The sequence below is a fragment of the Phyllostomus discolor genome, chromosome 11, assembly GCF_004126475.2.
Source record: "Phyllostomus discolor isolate MPI-MPIP mPhyDis1 chromosome 11, mPhyDis1.pri.v3, whole genome shotgun sequence".
In the NCBI taxonomy this organism is placed as follows: Eukaryota; Metazoa; Chordata; class Mammalia; order Chiroptera; family Phyllostomidae; genus Phyllostomus; species Phyllostomus discolor.
In genome coordinates this window covers 66,570,579-66,585,568 of record NC_040913.2, presented here as the reverse complement: position 1 = coordinate 66,585,568, position 14,990 = coordinate 66,570,579, and the positions used below count along the sequence as shown (strand labels likewise).

Sequence of the window (14,990 nt, the reverse complement as noted above, 5' to 3'; positions counted from 1 at the left end):
CTCTCCTTCCCCACCCGCTCTCTCTCTGTGTTTTCTTGGGAGAATCTATGCACGCTTAGGAAGGGTAATAATGCTTAGCTGGGCAGGTGAATTTCTCCTAAAAATCAGGAAGCTCCTGATCGCCCCTCCAGTGCTGGAAGATAGCCAGAACCAACTCAAACACAGAGTGTTCATGTGTGTGTTTTAGCACACAAGTCTTTCTGAACCGGCACACTGTCCTTGAAGAAAATAGAGGAGGAAACTGTAGATGAGTGGCCCGAGTCCTCGCTCCTTCCTTATGAGCAAACCATGGTTCCTCACCCGAGACTAAAAGGTCACTGGCCTTACCTGTACCAGAAATATGATAAGAAAATAAAAGTTGGCGATTCTTCTGAATTGTTCAAATAAGTTCTTGGGTATGAAGTTCCAAAATGTGTACTATAGAAAAAAAGAACAAAGAGGTGTCATTTTGATCACATTTTACTTTACATGATAAGTAGTAGCACCGGATCTCAAAGTACAAAACGTTTAGTTTTTAGATACAAAATTCATAGTTCAACATGTAGAGTGTTTGTAGACATTTTATCAATTTGTTGACCACAAAAACAAACTGCTAACAGAGAATGTGCTCTCCAGGAAATGTGACTTACCTCATTATAGAGTAACCAAAGTAATGCAAAGTGCTTAATAAAATAGTTTTATTACAAAATGTCTTTCATAAAATATAAACCTATGATTATTAAATCAAAAGATACATGTTTAGCATTTTTCCTTGATTGTAACTTCTCCATAAGCTCTTTCTGCGTGTGACTAGATGCTAACAGAAAGCTAAACTAGAAGCCAATGTTCTCATGTGTTCTCCAGCACCACACACAAGAGCCTTTCCCCCTTATTTAGAGGGCATGGAGAGGCAGGCGGGGAGAACGGTTCTGGTTGCCACTTATTGTCCAAACCCCACATTTTTGCCACCGGAAGAGACGTTCCCTAACTCTTGGGCTGAAGACAACAACGTCCCAGATGTCATCAATCTACAGTAAACACTGAGCTGGGAAATTGTTTTGAAAATTCCATTTGACAAGTTTTTGCCTTTCTGAAGATAGCCTACTGAAGAGTGAGAAAGGGCCCTGCCCGGTCTGTACAGTGACCCTTGCCCTCTGTCTGTACGAGGAACAGAACCTACATCAGCTCCAGCCAGGCGTGCGTGCTGGTGCTGCAGACCCAGACGTAGCTACCCAGCTCTCCTGTCAAGAGATCCGCTAATGTCAGAATCTCAAACATAAATTCTTGAAAACAGAATATAATAAGCAAAGTCTGGCATGGCCCTAATATCCAGCATATTCTGAATTTGGTTTTTATATCAATTTCACTGGATAGCCACAGTTTAAATAAAAAGGTCCTTTGTCTTAAGTTTTTGACTGCTTAGAGAGTATATAGGGAATTTCCATTTTCTATTCTAATTTACATTTCACAAGTTCATAATGAAGTTCATTAATGAGTAGGAAAACAAGAGTAGTTCCCCCATCCCATGACAATTGTGGGCATATTTTTAGTTCTCTTTTAAAGTTGGCCCCAAGAAATTACTCTAACCGGGTCTCCAGAGGTTTAGAAAGGAAATCAATTTCCTAGGTCCTAAACCCACCACACTGTACCCACCCTTATCTCCCACGTATGATTTCATACCAGTCCTTTACGGGACATGTGTTTTGGAAATATCTTCTCTCAGTGACTTGTCTTTCAATTCTCTTAAGAGTGTCTTTTGAAGAGCAGAAACTTTTAATTTTAATAAAGTCCATCTTAATCAATTTTAGCTTTCATGGTTAGTGTTACTGGTTTTGTATCAAAAAACTCATTACTAAAGTCAAGGTCACCTAGATTTTCTCCTGTGCTACCATCTAGGATCTTTATATTGTGCATTTTACATTCAGGCCTATGATCAATCTATTTAGAGTAAACTTTGTGAAAAGTACAGAATCACTGTCTAGATTGGCGTTTTTCAACCTTTTCCATCTCATGGCACACATAAACTAATTACTAAAATTCTGCAACACACCAAAAAAATACTACATTTTTTGCCAATGTGACAAAAAAATTAGGTATAATTTTGATTCATTCAGATCATGGCTGTTGTGTTAGCTGTTGTCATTTTTTAATTTAACAAGCTAAGGGAAAAGAGGTCAGTGTCTCTGACTAAATAGGTATTGCTGTTTTAAAAATTCTTGTGGCACACTGGGTGAAAATTGCCGGTCTAGATTTTTTTTTTTGCACACGGATGTCCATTTGTTTTAGCCATTTGTGGAAAGGACTTTTCTTTCTCCATTGTACTGCCTTTGCTCCTCTGTCAAAAACCAGTTGATTGTGTTCCTGTGGGTCTGTGTTTGGGCTCTCTATTCCGTCCTGCTGATCTGTTTGTCTGTTCTCCCACCAGCACCACACTGTCTTCACCACGCAGCTCTACAGAAAATACCAAGTCAGGCAGTGTCAGTCTCCCAAGTGCGCTCTTCTCTTTCAACGCTGTGTTGGCTCTTTGGGGTCTTTCATGCAAGCATTGGATTTTCATTAGAATCAGTTTGTTGATACCTGCAATATAACTCGGTGGGACTTGGGTTAGCACTGTTGAATTTACAGATTAAGAACCCACACATCTTAACAATGTTGAGTCTTCCTACTCATGAACACGGAGTACCTCTCCATTTACTTAATTCCTCTTTGATTTCTTTCACTGATGGTTTAGTTTTCCTCTGATAGATCTTACATATATTTTGTAGTATTTCTATTTAAGTGTGTGTGTGTTTCTTTTCTTTTTGGCGCTAATGTAAATGGTAATGGTGCTGTGTTTTTAATTTTAAATTCTGGTCTGCCAGGTAACCAGCACAAATTTGGAATTTAAAGTCAGTTAAATGGTTTATTTATTCTCATCATGCATGGAAGACCCATGCTATAGCTTTGACATTAAGTTTTATAATTTCCACGTTTCACAGAAAAAAAATTACTACAAGCTATTACTCTGATTACTACTACAAGGTAATTAAAAAGAGTTAATTCCTGATAATGTATGATAATAAAATTGAAAACCAAATGAGATAATTTAAACATTCATGACTGCATGAATAGTAACATGGATAAAATAAAATGAACATTACCTATATAAGAGCTGGAAAAGTGATAATGGTGGGCCAATTGTACATTTTTCATCTTTGTTAAGTGATCTAAATATTTACTTAGACATGTGGGCCACAATATAAAGTAATGCTTTGTGTATTACAAGGAATAATAAAACACTCCGACCTATATTCGGCTATTAACTCCTGCCTTCTGTTGTGACGTAGTCACTTAACGGTGCTTAGCAGTGCACCCCTGGCATGCAGCCACAGGCATGGAGTGAAATGGGGTTTTCTTGCTGTAAGGAAACTGAGAAGTCTGACTCTATCAGAGAATCTCTCTTTATGATAAGGCCTTTCGGGAAGTCTTAAATTACACAAGACAATCAGTATTCCTGGCATTTATTTAACATCACAAAAAACTACATGCCCAACGTCTTTGCGTTTGTTCTGTGAGTCATTAGCCCTGAAATGAGAACGCGGTAAGAGCTTCTGAGCTCAGTTTCGTCCAGTCTCTTCTCCTCTGTGCATGAATCCGCTCTGGTTCTGAGTCACTCACCGAGAGCATGGCTCATGACAGAGAAGAGAACAGTCTCGCTTGGTCTACCTTTAGTCATGTGGTGAAAGAAAAACCCTGAGGGAAAAGCCCTGCATACTGTTCTTCTTTGCCAGCGCTCAGGAAGTAAAATGAGAGCACCCAGAAACTGCACTAAAGCCTCAGCTACTATGGCCTGAAAGTGGATCTAGCACCACAGCCGTGCAAGGGACAGTCGTAAAGGCTCGCTGCAGGCCAGGCGCTGCTCTCCTGGGAAAGGCAATCGATTCATACGGAGTTGAAGTTTCTCTTTCATTTATGATTGGGAGACAGGAATGTAAAAATAGAAAGTTATGCTCAAAATCTGGATGACTAATGTTGGAAAATGAGTGAGCAGAACAGTGCGAGGCAGTGCTGGCTCTGCCGAGGAAGTGCACGGCTGAAGGATCGGCTCATCCATGTTGTTCTGAGTCTTGGTGTCCTCAGGAATAGGCTGGGTTTAATAAGTAATAGTGACCGCCCAGGGTTGTTTTAGAGCTTAAATGACATGGAAGTCATTAAAAACACGGCTCATATCTAACTGGTAGAGGTAATTTTCCCTTGCCAATACTCAAGAATTACTTAGCTTTGTTGAGGGTATGGAGTGACAGTACAGTCTGAGCCTACTATTTAATTATGTAGCAACTTAGGGCAGCTGGGAGCCACATGAATTTTGTGCCCAAAAGTACAGTTTTGTGAAACTGAAGAAGCAGTGCTCCATTGTTCTCTTGAGTCCGGGATTGGCCAGCAGGGTGAGCTCAGGTAGGCCCCGAGTGGCAGTTCTGCATGTGGTCAGGAGGGTGGAAAGGGGGTCGTGCTGGGGAGTAATTTCATGGTTTTCAATTTTCTATCCAACACCTGTCTAGTGTGTCTCCCCCAAAAAGGAATGGAACTCGAATCAGTCACTGATCACCCTAAGTGTTCTATGGTGCAGGTCCAGAAGTTTAACATAATTAGATTGGCCTTTTTATCCTCAAGTATAAATATGCACATGATAAATGGGAGTTACTGAGCATTCACTTCTGACTTCTGTGAACTTCAGAAGTCTTAGCTAGCAGTCTTTTCTGTTAAGGTGGAACTATAATTTGCCTTTCCAAGAAAAGGTAGATACATTACCACAAATATATTCTCCAAACTTGCTTGTAAACTTATGTTTTACAAATTCAATCGTATTTTTCATATATCCTGAGCTGTGTTCAAATGAAAACAATAATGTGCTCGAGATTCCCTCTCCAGTTGATCTAAATCAATGCTGCTGTCCACCCAGCTACCAACTTAGATTCTGAACCCCTGTCTTTCGCAGGTCCTCATGCAAACAGAATTTGATTAGCAATGGAGGTGATCCTGTACATAACCTTCCCTTGAAATTGCACACCATCATCTACTGATATAAAGCTACTAATTCTGCCCTTTGAGGAATGAAGATCATTCTCTGCACACACATAAATTTGAGAGCACAGTCCCCTCTCTAAGCTGAGATGAAAGCCGGTAAGCACTTTACTCAACACTTGACCCCTCTTCTGTGGAGCCTCAGCTGACCCGCCTCCTGAAAGGATGTTGACTTAATTCTGTTAGTTCCTACTGTAGAGTCTTCTGGTATGAAGGCGTTTTCTTGAGAAGAAACAGCTTCAAAAGGGCCCCCAGGAACCTGTAAGTCTTTATCATTCCCCATGTCCTGCACAGGACTTCTGTTGTCTAAAACCATGGAGGCTCTGGAAGCTCCAGTTCATGTAGGGCAGCTGGGGACAGGAAGGTGCCACCACAGGGAGGGAAAAGATATTCCAGACAAAGAAGGAGAAAAGATGGTGAATTGTAGAGTGAGGAGGTAAGACAAGGCATCTCAAGCTTATTATTGGCTATGGACTGTGGGAATATTTGAAAGAAAAATACGAAAATACACTGGCTATAAAACTTGAATCAGATAACAAAGGATGGGATTTAGAAATCACTGCTTTCAATTTTCTTCCCCAAACATTGACAGAGCTTTTAGAAGAAAAAAGGCATCCCTCGACTTCCAGCTATATTCTGCCAATTGCATCAAGAAGGCCCTTTGATGTCTCCAGTCAACCAGGTGCTCTGAGCTTCAGAGAGTTCCTCTGCGGAGGCTTGTAGAGAACTTTCCACATCTACTGGGAGAAACTGGGGGCGGAAACATTCAAGGCCAATCTTCGTCCCCAGAGGGACTTAGATCAGTGGCTGAAGTGCCTCTGACCGAACATCCTACCCAGGTGAGAGACATTAGGTAGTGAGGGCAGGTCACACGCTTTTTCACCTTATCCCAGACTCCTGTCCTGACAAGTTCACACATGGCACAACATTTTAATGCTTTTCCAGTGCATTGCCCCTTTGTTTCTTTTTTAAAAATTAAAAAAAGATTGATTTGAGAGAGAAGAAGGGAGAGAGGGAGAAACGTCGATTTGTTGTTCCACCCACCCCTGCATTCATTGGTTGATGCCTGTAATTGCCCTGACGAGGGATGGAACCCACCACCTTGGTGTTTGGGGATGATGCTCCTACCAAATGAGCCAGGGCACTGACCCATTTCTCAAGGCATTTGTACTGCAAAGAGGTAGATTTTTAAGAAATGTTTTGATAGAAACAAACCTATAGATACAGAGAATAAACTGATGATTGCCAGATGGGAGGGGTTTGAGAGGAGGTGAGTGAAAAAAGTGAAGGGATTAAGAAGTACAAATTGCCAGTTACAGAAATAGTCACAGGAATATGAAGTACAGCATAGGAAACACAGTCAATAATATTGTAATAACTACGTATGGTATAAAATGGGTACTCTATAAATTACATAAACGTCTAACCACTCTGTTGTGTACCTAGAACTAATATTATATTGTATGTCAACTATAATTTAAAAATTTTTTTAATTTAAAAAAGAAATGCTTTTGAGATTTTTTTCTTCTTTGGCCACACTAGTAGGTTGACAGAGTACATAATGAATAGAGATCATCTTTAGTGATCTCTACTTGAGACTGTGTCAAATTTATAAATGTCACTACTATTCAGACTTGTCATATCTGTGTACCATGTACTATGTTTATTTGGTTGAGATTTTGTCTATAAGCAATTATTTACCCACATCGTGTTTCTAGAGATTAAAGCTGCTATTATGATTATGATGTTACATTGCAGTTTTAAAATAAAATAATTCCATTAAAAAACTACCTTGAAAAGCAGAGTTTTTCTATGTGCAAGTATTGTTAACCGACACTCTTTGATAACTCATAGAAAATAAGTACGTCTCCCACACGGATCCACACATCTAGTGAACCCAGGGATGTGCGTGTGCCTTCATGGACACGTGTGTGTGTGGCCCCTAAAGGGAAAGTGCTCCATAATCTGGAAAGCCATCATTTACCTTATTCGTCAAAGTCAGCTACGAAATTCTCCACCCATTCTCAAGACCCATTTACAAGGTTACTCTCTCAATGTGTACAATATACCTCTGTAATCCCACTTTCCAATCAGCAAACACAAGGCACTTCGTTGAAATGATGACATTTTAATCATGTTTCTTCCTCTTTGCATTTATTGCTCCTAATTGACAGGCTCAGTGTTTTTGTTTACAAGGGGGTTGTGCACACACCCTTTCACTGGTGACATCCTGTGTCATCTCTATTTTATAGGTAAGGAAACTCTAGCCCGCCGTGGTTCATGGCTAGTACATAGCCAGATAGCAGATAAATAAGGGGCAGTAGTAGGAGCCGAACATCCTGGACTTTAAATCGGACACTCTATCCGTGATGTAATGAAAAGAGAAATGAAGACAATCTTGTGCTGTGACACCTTGGCAATTCTGAACAGTGTTTTGGGCACAACCAGGGATAGTGAGTTCACAATTTGCCCCATGCAACCTGTAATCATAGCCTTCATTTGGGAGTGGATAGCAGCTGAAACAGCAGTTCTAGGGCCAGTGTTGCTAGCTGCTGGCAAGAGGTCCCAATGCTCCCCAAAGGACATTAATGAACACTCAGATGCAAGGTTACCTTGGAGGAGACTATCCTGTTGTCTGGGTACCGTTGCAGAATGTAGGCCTCAGCACCTGGTGGGGGCTCCTTATGTCCCACGTAAATGGTCCGACTGTCGACCCAGTTCTCTTCTCCAGCACACTATGGAAAACACAGTGGTGTTAGCACAAGTGCCTCAGACTCGGGGTGTGAAAGTTCTTCCCTGAAGTGTTGGCTTTAACACTTGTCCATATGAATAAAAACCAGGGCTCTCTGACTTACAGCACCGAGCAGGGCCACGGGGAACAGCTGGGCCCACCTGCCATGGCCGGAGCTGCCGCTGATTTAACTAAGCCCTTACAGGCTAAGTTCTTCAAATCCCTGCCCAGTTCTTCAAGAGAACAGTCTGAGTGGGTGTTCTATACTCCAGTGAGAGCTGATGAGCAGCCATGAAAAAGCTGATTGTCAGTGGAAATAACACAGGATGGGTTCATGTAAAAAAAAAGAACACAGCAGCAAAATCTTAAGGCTTCCAAAAGAGAAATGACAATGGGGTTAGAAATCCAGGGAAAGGTCTTTAAAGAAGAGAGTAAAACCTTGAGTTCAGAATAGAAGAATTACTCAGCCATTTTAGGTATCTCTATCAATAAGGCTTTCCTGGAAAGACAGAAGACTGGGGTCTGATTCATCTTTGTATTACTCAGAATATTGTATGCACAAGGCATTAAGTAAATATCTTCTGAATAGAAGGATCTTTTAAAACCACCCAACCAGACCATGTGGTGTCAGCACTTAAACGCCTCCTAAAAGCACTACAGTTACTGATTAGAGACTAAAATGCAGCCCCTTACAGAAGCCCCAGCACAGGGTCCTGGTCCCCCTCAGACTGGCCCCCCAGAACATGATCCTAGGTTCCTCCTTAACTGGCCACCCCAGCATGAGGTCCTAGGCCCCCTTCAGACTAGCATCCCAGCACAGGGCTGTGGGCCTCACATCCCAGCTCCTCTGAAGGAACTCTGAAGGTATCGGCTTCTCTGGGGTCTGACAAACAGTGCTGAAAAGGAGATGGAAACCTTCTTACTCGAAGAACAAGTCAGTGTAATAGAACAAGAAGAATGAATGGGCATCAGAGAACATCTGGTTCAGTTGTTACTGAACATGAGCTCAAACTTCAACTACACCATCCCTGAGGGTGGCAACAGCACTTTTCTCAGAGTTCTCGAGAATGAACTGGGGCAACAAAACAAAACATATGGCAATGCTCCCAGCCTGGTACCATCACTGCTCTCCATCATTGCGTCCACCCTTTGTGGCTTCCGAGAACCCTCACTATCTGAGATCGAACAGACAGGGGTAACAAGAAATCTAGCATTTCTGCTGTTTAAAGTTATTAGGAATCTTACATTGCTTATTTCTTTTTTGCTTATACTATCATCTCTTTTGCTCATTTACCAACGTCTTGGGAATAATTTTAGAAGACTTTTCATATTTCCCTCCCACCTGTACCCTTTGCCCACCCAGTACATTATCCACAGTAGCTGCTTGCATGCGCATTCCCTTCGTAAACTCCACCTACGTTTCCTCTATTAGGGCCTAGCTTTGCAGGACTGTCCATGTGACTTAAAGGATAAAGAGCAAAGAGGTCTCTGCAACTCCACCTATGTTTCAGAGATGCTCAGCAGGGACACAGGAAATGGCGCAAGGTCCCTGGAACAGAATGGGCACTGATGCCACCTGCCTCACCCTCCATGAGCAGAGTGCTTCCTCCTTGGCATGAACTTGGCATGTGGCTCACTCCCAGGAGCCTGCTGCTCTGTCGTAACGAGGAGACGCCAAAGGCCAGGCCCAGCTCCCCAGCAAGCCTGAGCCCTCCCTCCTCAGGCCGGCTCCATGCCCATGGCCCTCCCGTGTCGTTTTCCTATTTTGGGTGAGGCCGCCCACGAGGGATGTTTACTTTAAAAACCTGCTTAAGGACTTCATAAATAAACCTGTGGACATGAAAGGTAAGAAAATAGAACAAGCCCCTGACTTCCCTTTATTTCTCAGAGCGGGGCCAAACGTGTGCTTCTCATTCCCGTGGATTCAGGAAGTTACATTGAAAAAGAATACATGACAAATGAAACAGAAAAGGAAAGGAACAAAAATACATAATTTTTAATGCAAAAATAGAAAAGTTTTCTTCTAAACTTCAAAGTTGGCTCTCAGCCCTAGTACTAACCCTGGAAGTTCCAATCTTCCTACAGGCCATGCCATGGGGCCCTGTCACGGGAGCTGGTGCTTCCCAGGCCAGGGACAGAGAGGTCCCCTGTCTCTAGGGAGGCAGGGTAGGAAGGCTCATTCATATTCTCAACACTGTCTAGTAGGTGCTTATTGTTTTTAATGTACTTATTTAACACCTCAAATATAACGCAACAGTGCAATGCCTTTTAAATGAATACAAACCAGAAGAACACAGAATGGGGAAAGGAACTGAACACCAACACCAGCCAGTAGGACTGGCTGGAATCATCACCACAAAAACGTCATTGGGGAATGTATCATGTACTTGTTCAATGAAAGCTGAACCTCACATAACAAAGCTGCCTTTGTATAGGTCCCTGAGGATGAAAACAGAAACAAGGACCCAGAAGTTTGTCTAAGCATCTTGCTTCTATTAAGAGGTTACAACACGATGGACTGAAAGGATGTCAGTGAAGCTACCTTCCCACCTGACTTTGCTCACTGCCTGGCATCGCAGACCCGAGGAGTGACACAGAGGAGCAACTGTTTCTGAAGTCATAAAGTCACTAGGTGATCTTACACATGACACTGACAGGCAGGGAATATTTCTGAGTTCACGTTAAGACCTAGGTGAGCTCTGGATGTGGTTCTCTGCACAGATGTTCAATTCTGAGAAGGCTACAAGTAAGTGTTCAAAAGGTGTAGAGGCTACAACAAATAGGACACTCCTGGGGAACGCCTGGTATGATCACCACAGTTATAATTACTCCCACGTGGTCAAGCATGTGACCTGGGGCTGACGGGCTGTGCGACTATGGAGGAGTGACTCAACATTTTATTTTTATTTTATTTAATTGTATTGTCTCCATTCCCTTTTTAGCTCCCTTATACTCCCCTCCCCTCAGCAATTACTGCACTACTGTTCATGTCCACGAGTCCTTTTTCGTTTTTGCTCAATCCCTCCACCCCCTAACCTCCCCCCACAGTCGTCATCCTGCTCTCCATCTGTGAGTCTGTCCCCATTTTCCTTGTTAGTTCAATTTGTTCATTAGATTCTCCACATAAGTGAAATCATATGGTACTTGTCTTTCTCTGACTGGCTTATTTCACTTAGCACAATGTTCTCACGGTCCAGCCATGCTGTTTCAACAGGTAAAATTTCCTTCTTTTTCATGGCCAAGTAGTACTCCCTTGTGTAAATGTTTCATAGTTGTTTTTTCCACTCACCTATTGATGGACACTTGGACTTCTTCCATATCTTGGTGATTGTAAATAATGCTGCAATGAGCATGGGGTGCTTGTGTTCCTTTGAATTAGTGTTTTGGGTTTCTTCAGATATATTCCTAGAAGTGGGATCGCCGAGTCAAAAGGCAGATCCACTTTTAATTTTTTAAGGTACCTCCATACTGCTTTCTACTATAGTGGCTGCACCAATCTGCATTCCAATTCCCATCAACAGTGCAAAAGGGTACCTCTTTCTCCACATCCTCACCAGCATTTGTTTGCTGAATTATTGATGAGAGCCATTCTGACAGGTGTGAGATGGTATCTCACTGTTGTTTTAATTTGCATTTCTCTGATGATTACTGAAATTGAGCATCTTTTCATATGTCTGTTGGCCATCTATATGTCCTCTTTGGAGAAGTGTCTATTCAGGTACTTTGCTCATTTTTCAATTGGGTTGTTTGTTTTTTTGTGTTGAGTTTTATTAAGTACTTTGTAAATTTTGGGTATTAACCCCTTATCAGATGTATTAGTGAATATGTACTCTTATTCTGTGGGTTGTCTTTTTATTTTGTTGATGACTTCTTTTGCTGTGCAAATACTTTTTAGCTTGATATAGTCCCATTTATATATTTTCTTTTGTTTCTCTTGCCTGGGGAGATATATCTGATAAAAAATTGCTACAAGCAATGTCCGAGATTTTGCTGCCTATGTTTTCTTCTAGGATTTTTATAGTTTTGGGTCTAACATTTAAGTCTTTGATCCATTTTGAATTTATTCTTGTGTGTGGTATAAGAAGGTGGTCTAGTTTCATTTTTCTGCACCTATCTATCCAATTTTCCCAACACCATTTATTGACTAAGTATCCTTAGCCCATTGTATGTCCTTGCTTCCTTTGCCAAATATTAATTGACTATAACGGTGTAGGTTTATTTCTGGGCTCTCTATTCTGTTCCATTGATCTATGTGTCTGTTTTTATGGCAGTACCATGCTGTTTTGATTACTATGGCCTTATAGTATAGTTTGATATTAGGTAGCGTGATTCCTCTAAATTTGTTCTTCTTTCTCAGGACCACTGTTGCTATGTGGAACCTTTTGTGGTACCATATATATACATTTTTGAAATATTCATTCTAGTTCTGTGAAATATGTCATTGGAAACTTGGTAGGAATTACACTGAATCTAAAGATTATTTTGGGTAGTTTTTACTACTTCCTTCCTAATTTGGATCCTTTTATTTCTTCTTCTTGTTTGACTGCTGTGGCCAAGACTTCCAGAACCATGTTGAATATGAGACATAAAAGCAGATATCCCTGTCTTGTTCCTGATCTTAAGGGGAACACTTTGTAGTTTTTGCCTGTTGAGTTTGATGCCAGCAATGGGTTTGTCATATAGAGCCTTTGTTATGTTTAAGTATATTCCCTCTAATCCCACTTTGCTGAGTGTTTTTATCATAAATGGGTGCTAGATTTTATCAAATACTATTTCTGCATCTATTGATATGCATCATGTGGTTTTTATCCTTCATTTTGTTTATGTGATGAATCACATTTATTGATTTGCAAATGTTGTACCAACCTTGCATTCCTGGAATAAATCCCTCTTGATCATGGTATGATCCTTTTGATGCATTGCTGTATTCAGTTTACTAATGTTTTGTTGAGGATTTTAGCATCTGTGTTCATCAGCAATACTGGCCTATAATTTTGTTTCTTTCTAAGTGTCTTCTTCTGGTTTTGGATGATACCAGATTATACAAATCTGGCTTCATAAAATTATGAGTTTGAGAGCCTTCCCTCATCTTGAATTTTATGAAATAGTTTGAGAACAGGTGTTAGTTATTCTTGGGATATTTGGTAAAATTCTCCTGTGAAGCCATCTGGCCCAGGCCTTTCATTGGGAGCTTTTGATTACCACTTCAGTTTCACTAGGTGTAATCTGTCTATTTAGATTCTCTGACTCTTCCTGATTCAGTGTTGGGAGACGGTATATTTCTAGGACTTTATCCATTTCATCCAGGTTGTCCAGTTTGTTGGCACATAGTTGTTTATAATATTTTCTTATAATCCTTTGTATTTTCTTTGGTGTCAGTTGTTATTTCTCCTCTTTCATTTCTGATTTTATTTATTTAAGTCCTTTCTCTTTTTTTCTTGATGAGTCTAGTTTGTCAATCTTGTTTATCTTTTCAAAGAACCAGCTCTTGGATTTAGTGATTTTTTTGTATCTTTTTTTTAGACTCTATTTTGTTTATTTTTGCTGTGATCTTTATTATTTCTTCCTTTCTACTCACTTCGGGCTCTGTGTCTTGTTCCTTTTCAAGTTCCTTTAGGTGTGAAGTTAGATTGTTTATTTGAGCTTTTTCTTGTTTTTTTGAGGTAGGCCTGTGCTGCTATGGATTTCCCTTTTAGGGTTGTTTCCCCTGTGTCCCACAGATTGTGGATTGTTGTGTCCTTGTTTTCATTTGTTTCAAGGTATCATCTGATTTCTTCCTTGATTCTGTTGTTGACCCATTCATTGTTTTAACATTTCTTGTTGAATTTTGTTAGTGGTAACATGAAGCGATTAGATTAGATAAAAATCTAGGTTTTAACTTCCTGGGTCCCTGTATATTTAGCAGTGAAAACACACGTAGCCCCGATAATGCAATTCTTAATCTAGACAGTCTTGAACCACACATCAGTCACGCTGTCCACTGTGAAACTGTGGTATAGATAAAAAGAAGTTATGCCACATGCAGCTCTAAGAATGAAGATGTGCATCGTAATAAAACCTCCCAAGGACAGCAACATGGAGACACTAGCCTAGCCTCTCTTTTTAGGTATTCCTCTCAGATGGGATGGGTGATGCTGACCAAAAAGCTTTAGGTGACTTCCACCCTCAGAACCCTGGAGACGGCCAGGGGCGTTCATCAGCAAGGTGAGGTTGAAACCAGGCACTCAGCGGCTTTTCACGGCGAGTAGGCTTCCTAATGACTCACTACAACCAGGTGTCCAGACTACATCAAGAAGTCACCCGGCACACCCCCCTGGAAGAATGGCATCAAAGTTCTAGCCAAAAGTACAAATCTAAACTGTAAGGATGGGGCTGAAGACTCAGTTGCTTCTAAAATGCAAATTTAGCCATCATCACACGCTGAGTTGTTCCCAGAGGGGAGTGGTGGAGGGGTTCCTGCTGAATGCTGGGATCCACCAAACTGCCTTTGTCACGTGAGGCACAACAGCTGAGAGGTTGCTACCACCTGGGGAGTTTGTGAACTGCCAGACTGTACAGGGTCAGAGGAGGGAAGACATGAAGAATCCAATGAATCTGTTTGCTTATTTTTTCTTTCCTTTTTAAATTTAGATTATGCTATTATAGTTGTCCTATTTTTAAAAAATTATTTTTATGAAATTAAATTGTCACATAAAGACATAAGGAAAAAGCACACAAACACACAAAACCCCAAATCAACAACACTGGCTGGAAAAAAAAATGTGCCAGCAGAGAGAACAGCAGAGAGAATGGTGGCCAAGTGGGGACCTTGTTCCGTAAAAAAAAGTTCCAGGAAGAATGTGAGTTTGAGAGAACCACAAATAGCGGGAACCTCTTTGGACAGTGAGTGAGACCAGGGACGGAGAGCAAACCCCACACCTGTGCTGTGGGGGCTCTGCTCTTACAATCCCTGATGCGCAGGTAAGCATTGCTAACAAAGTTGTCACCTTGAAGTGATGAAGCAAATTCACATGTGTATATACACTTTAGAGCACTCAGTAGCTGTGTCCTGATGCGCCAGAAATATAAACTTGTATTTTTGCCATGTAGTGTGGAAAACACTGCAAACTAATATCATTTTGCTAACGTATAGAGTATACTTAAAACCAATTATCTAATCAAAATAGGTAGGTGGTATAGTTTATTTTGGCAAATTCCACATTGCTAATAAATTCTTAAA

At 41.0% G+C, this 14,990-nt stretch overlaps 1 protein-coding gene across 8 annotated transcripts in view; it reads right to left on the bottom strand.

Moving 5' to 3' along the window:
- The window catches only part of ATP11A (ATPase phospholipid transporting 11A), a 142,776-nt gene that overhangs the window by 64,844 nt on the left and 62,942 nt on the right, over window positions 1–14,990 (bottom strand). For all 8 annotated transcript variants that reach the window (XM_036011468.1, XM_036011470.1, XM_036011469.1 and 5 more), the window contains exons 2-3: window positions 7,653–7,775; window positions 328–417 (exon numbers count right to left, since the gene is read on the bottom strand). In XM_036011468.1, the coding sequence (XP_035867361.1) occupies window positions 328–417; window positions 7,653–7,775 (213 nt within the window). The remainder of the gene's footprint in view (window positions 1–327; window positions 418–7,652; window positions 7,776–14,990) is intronic.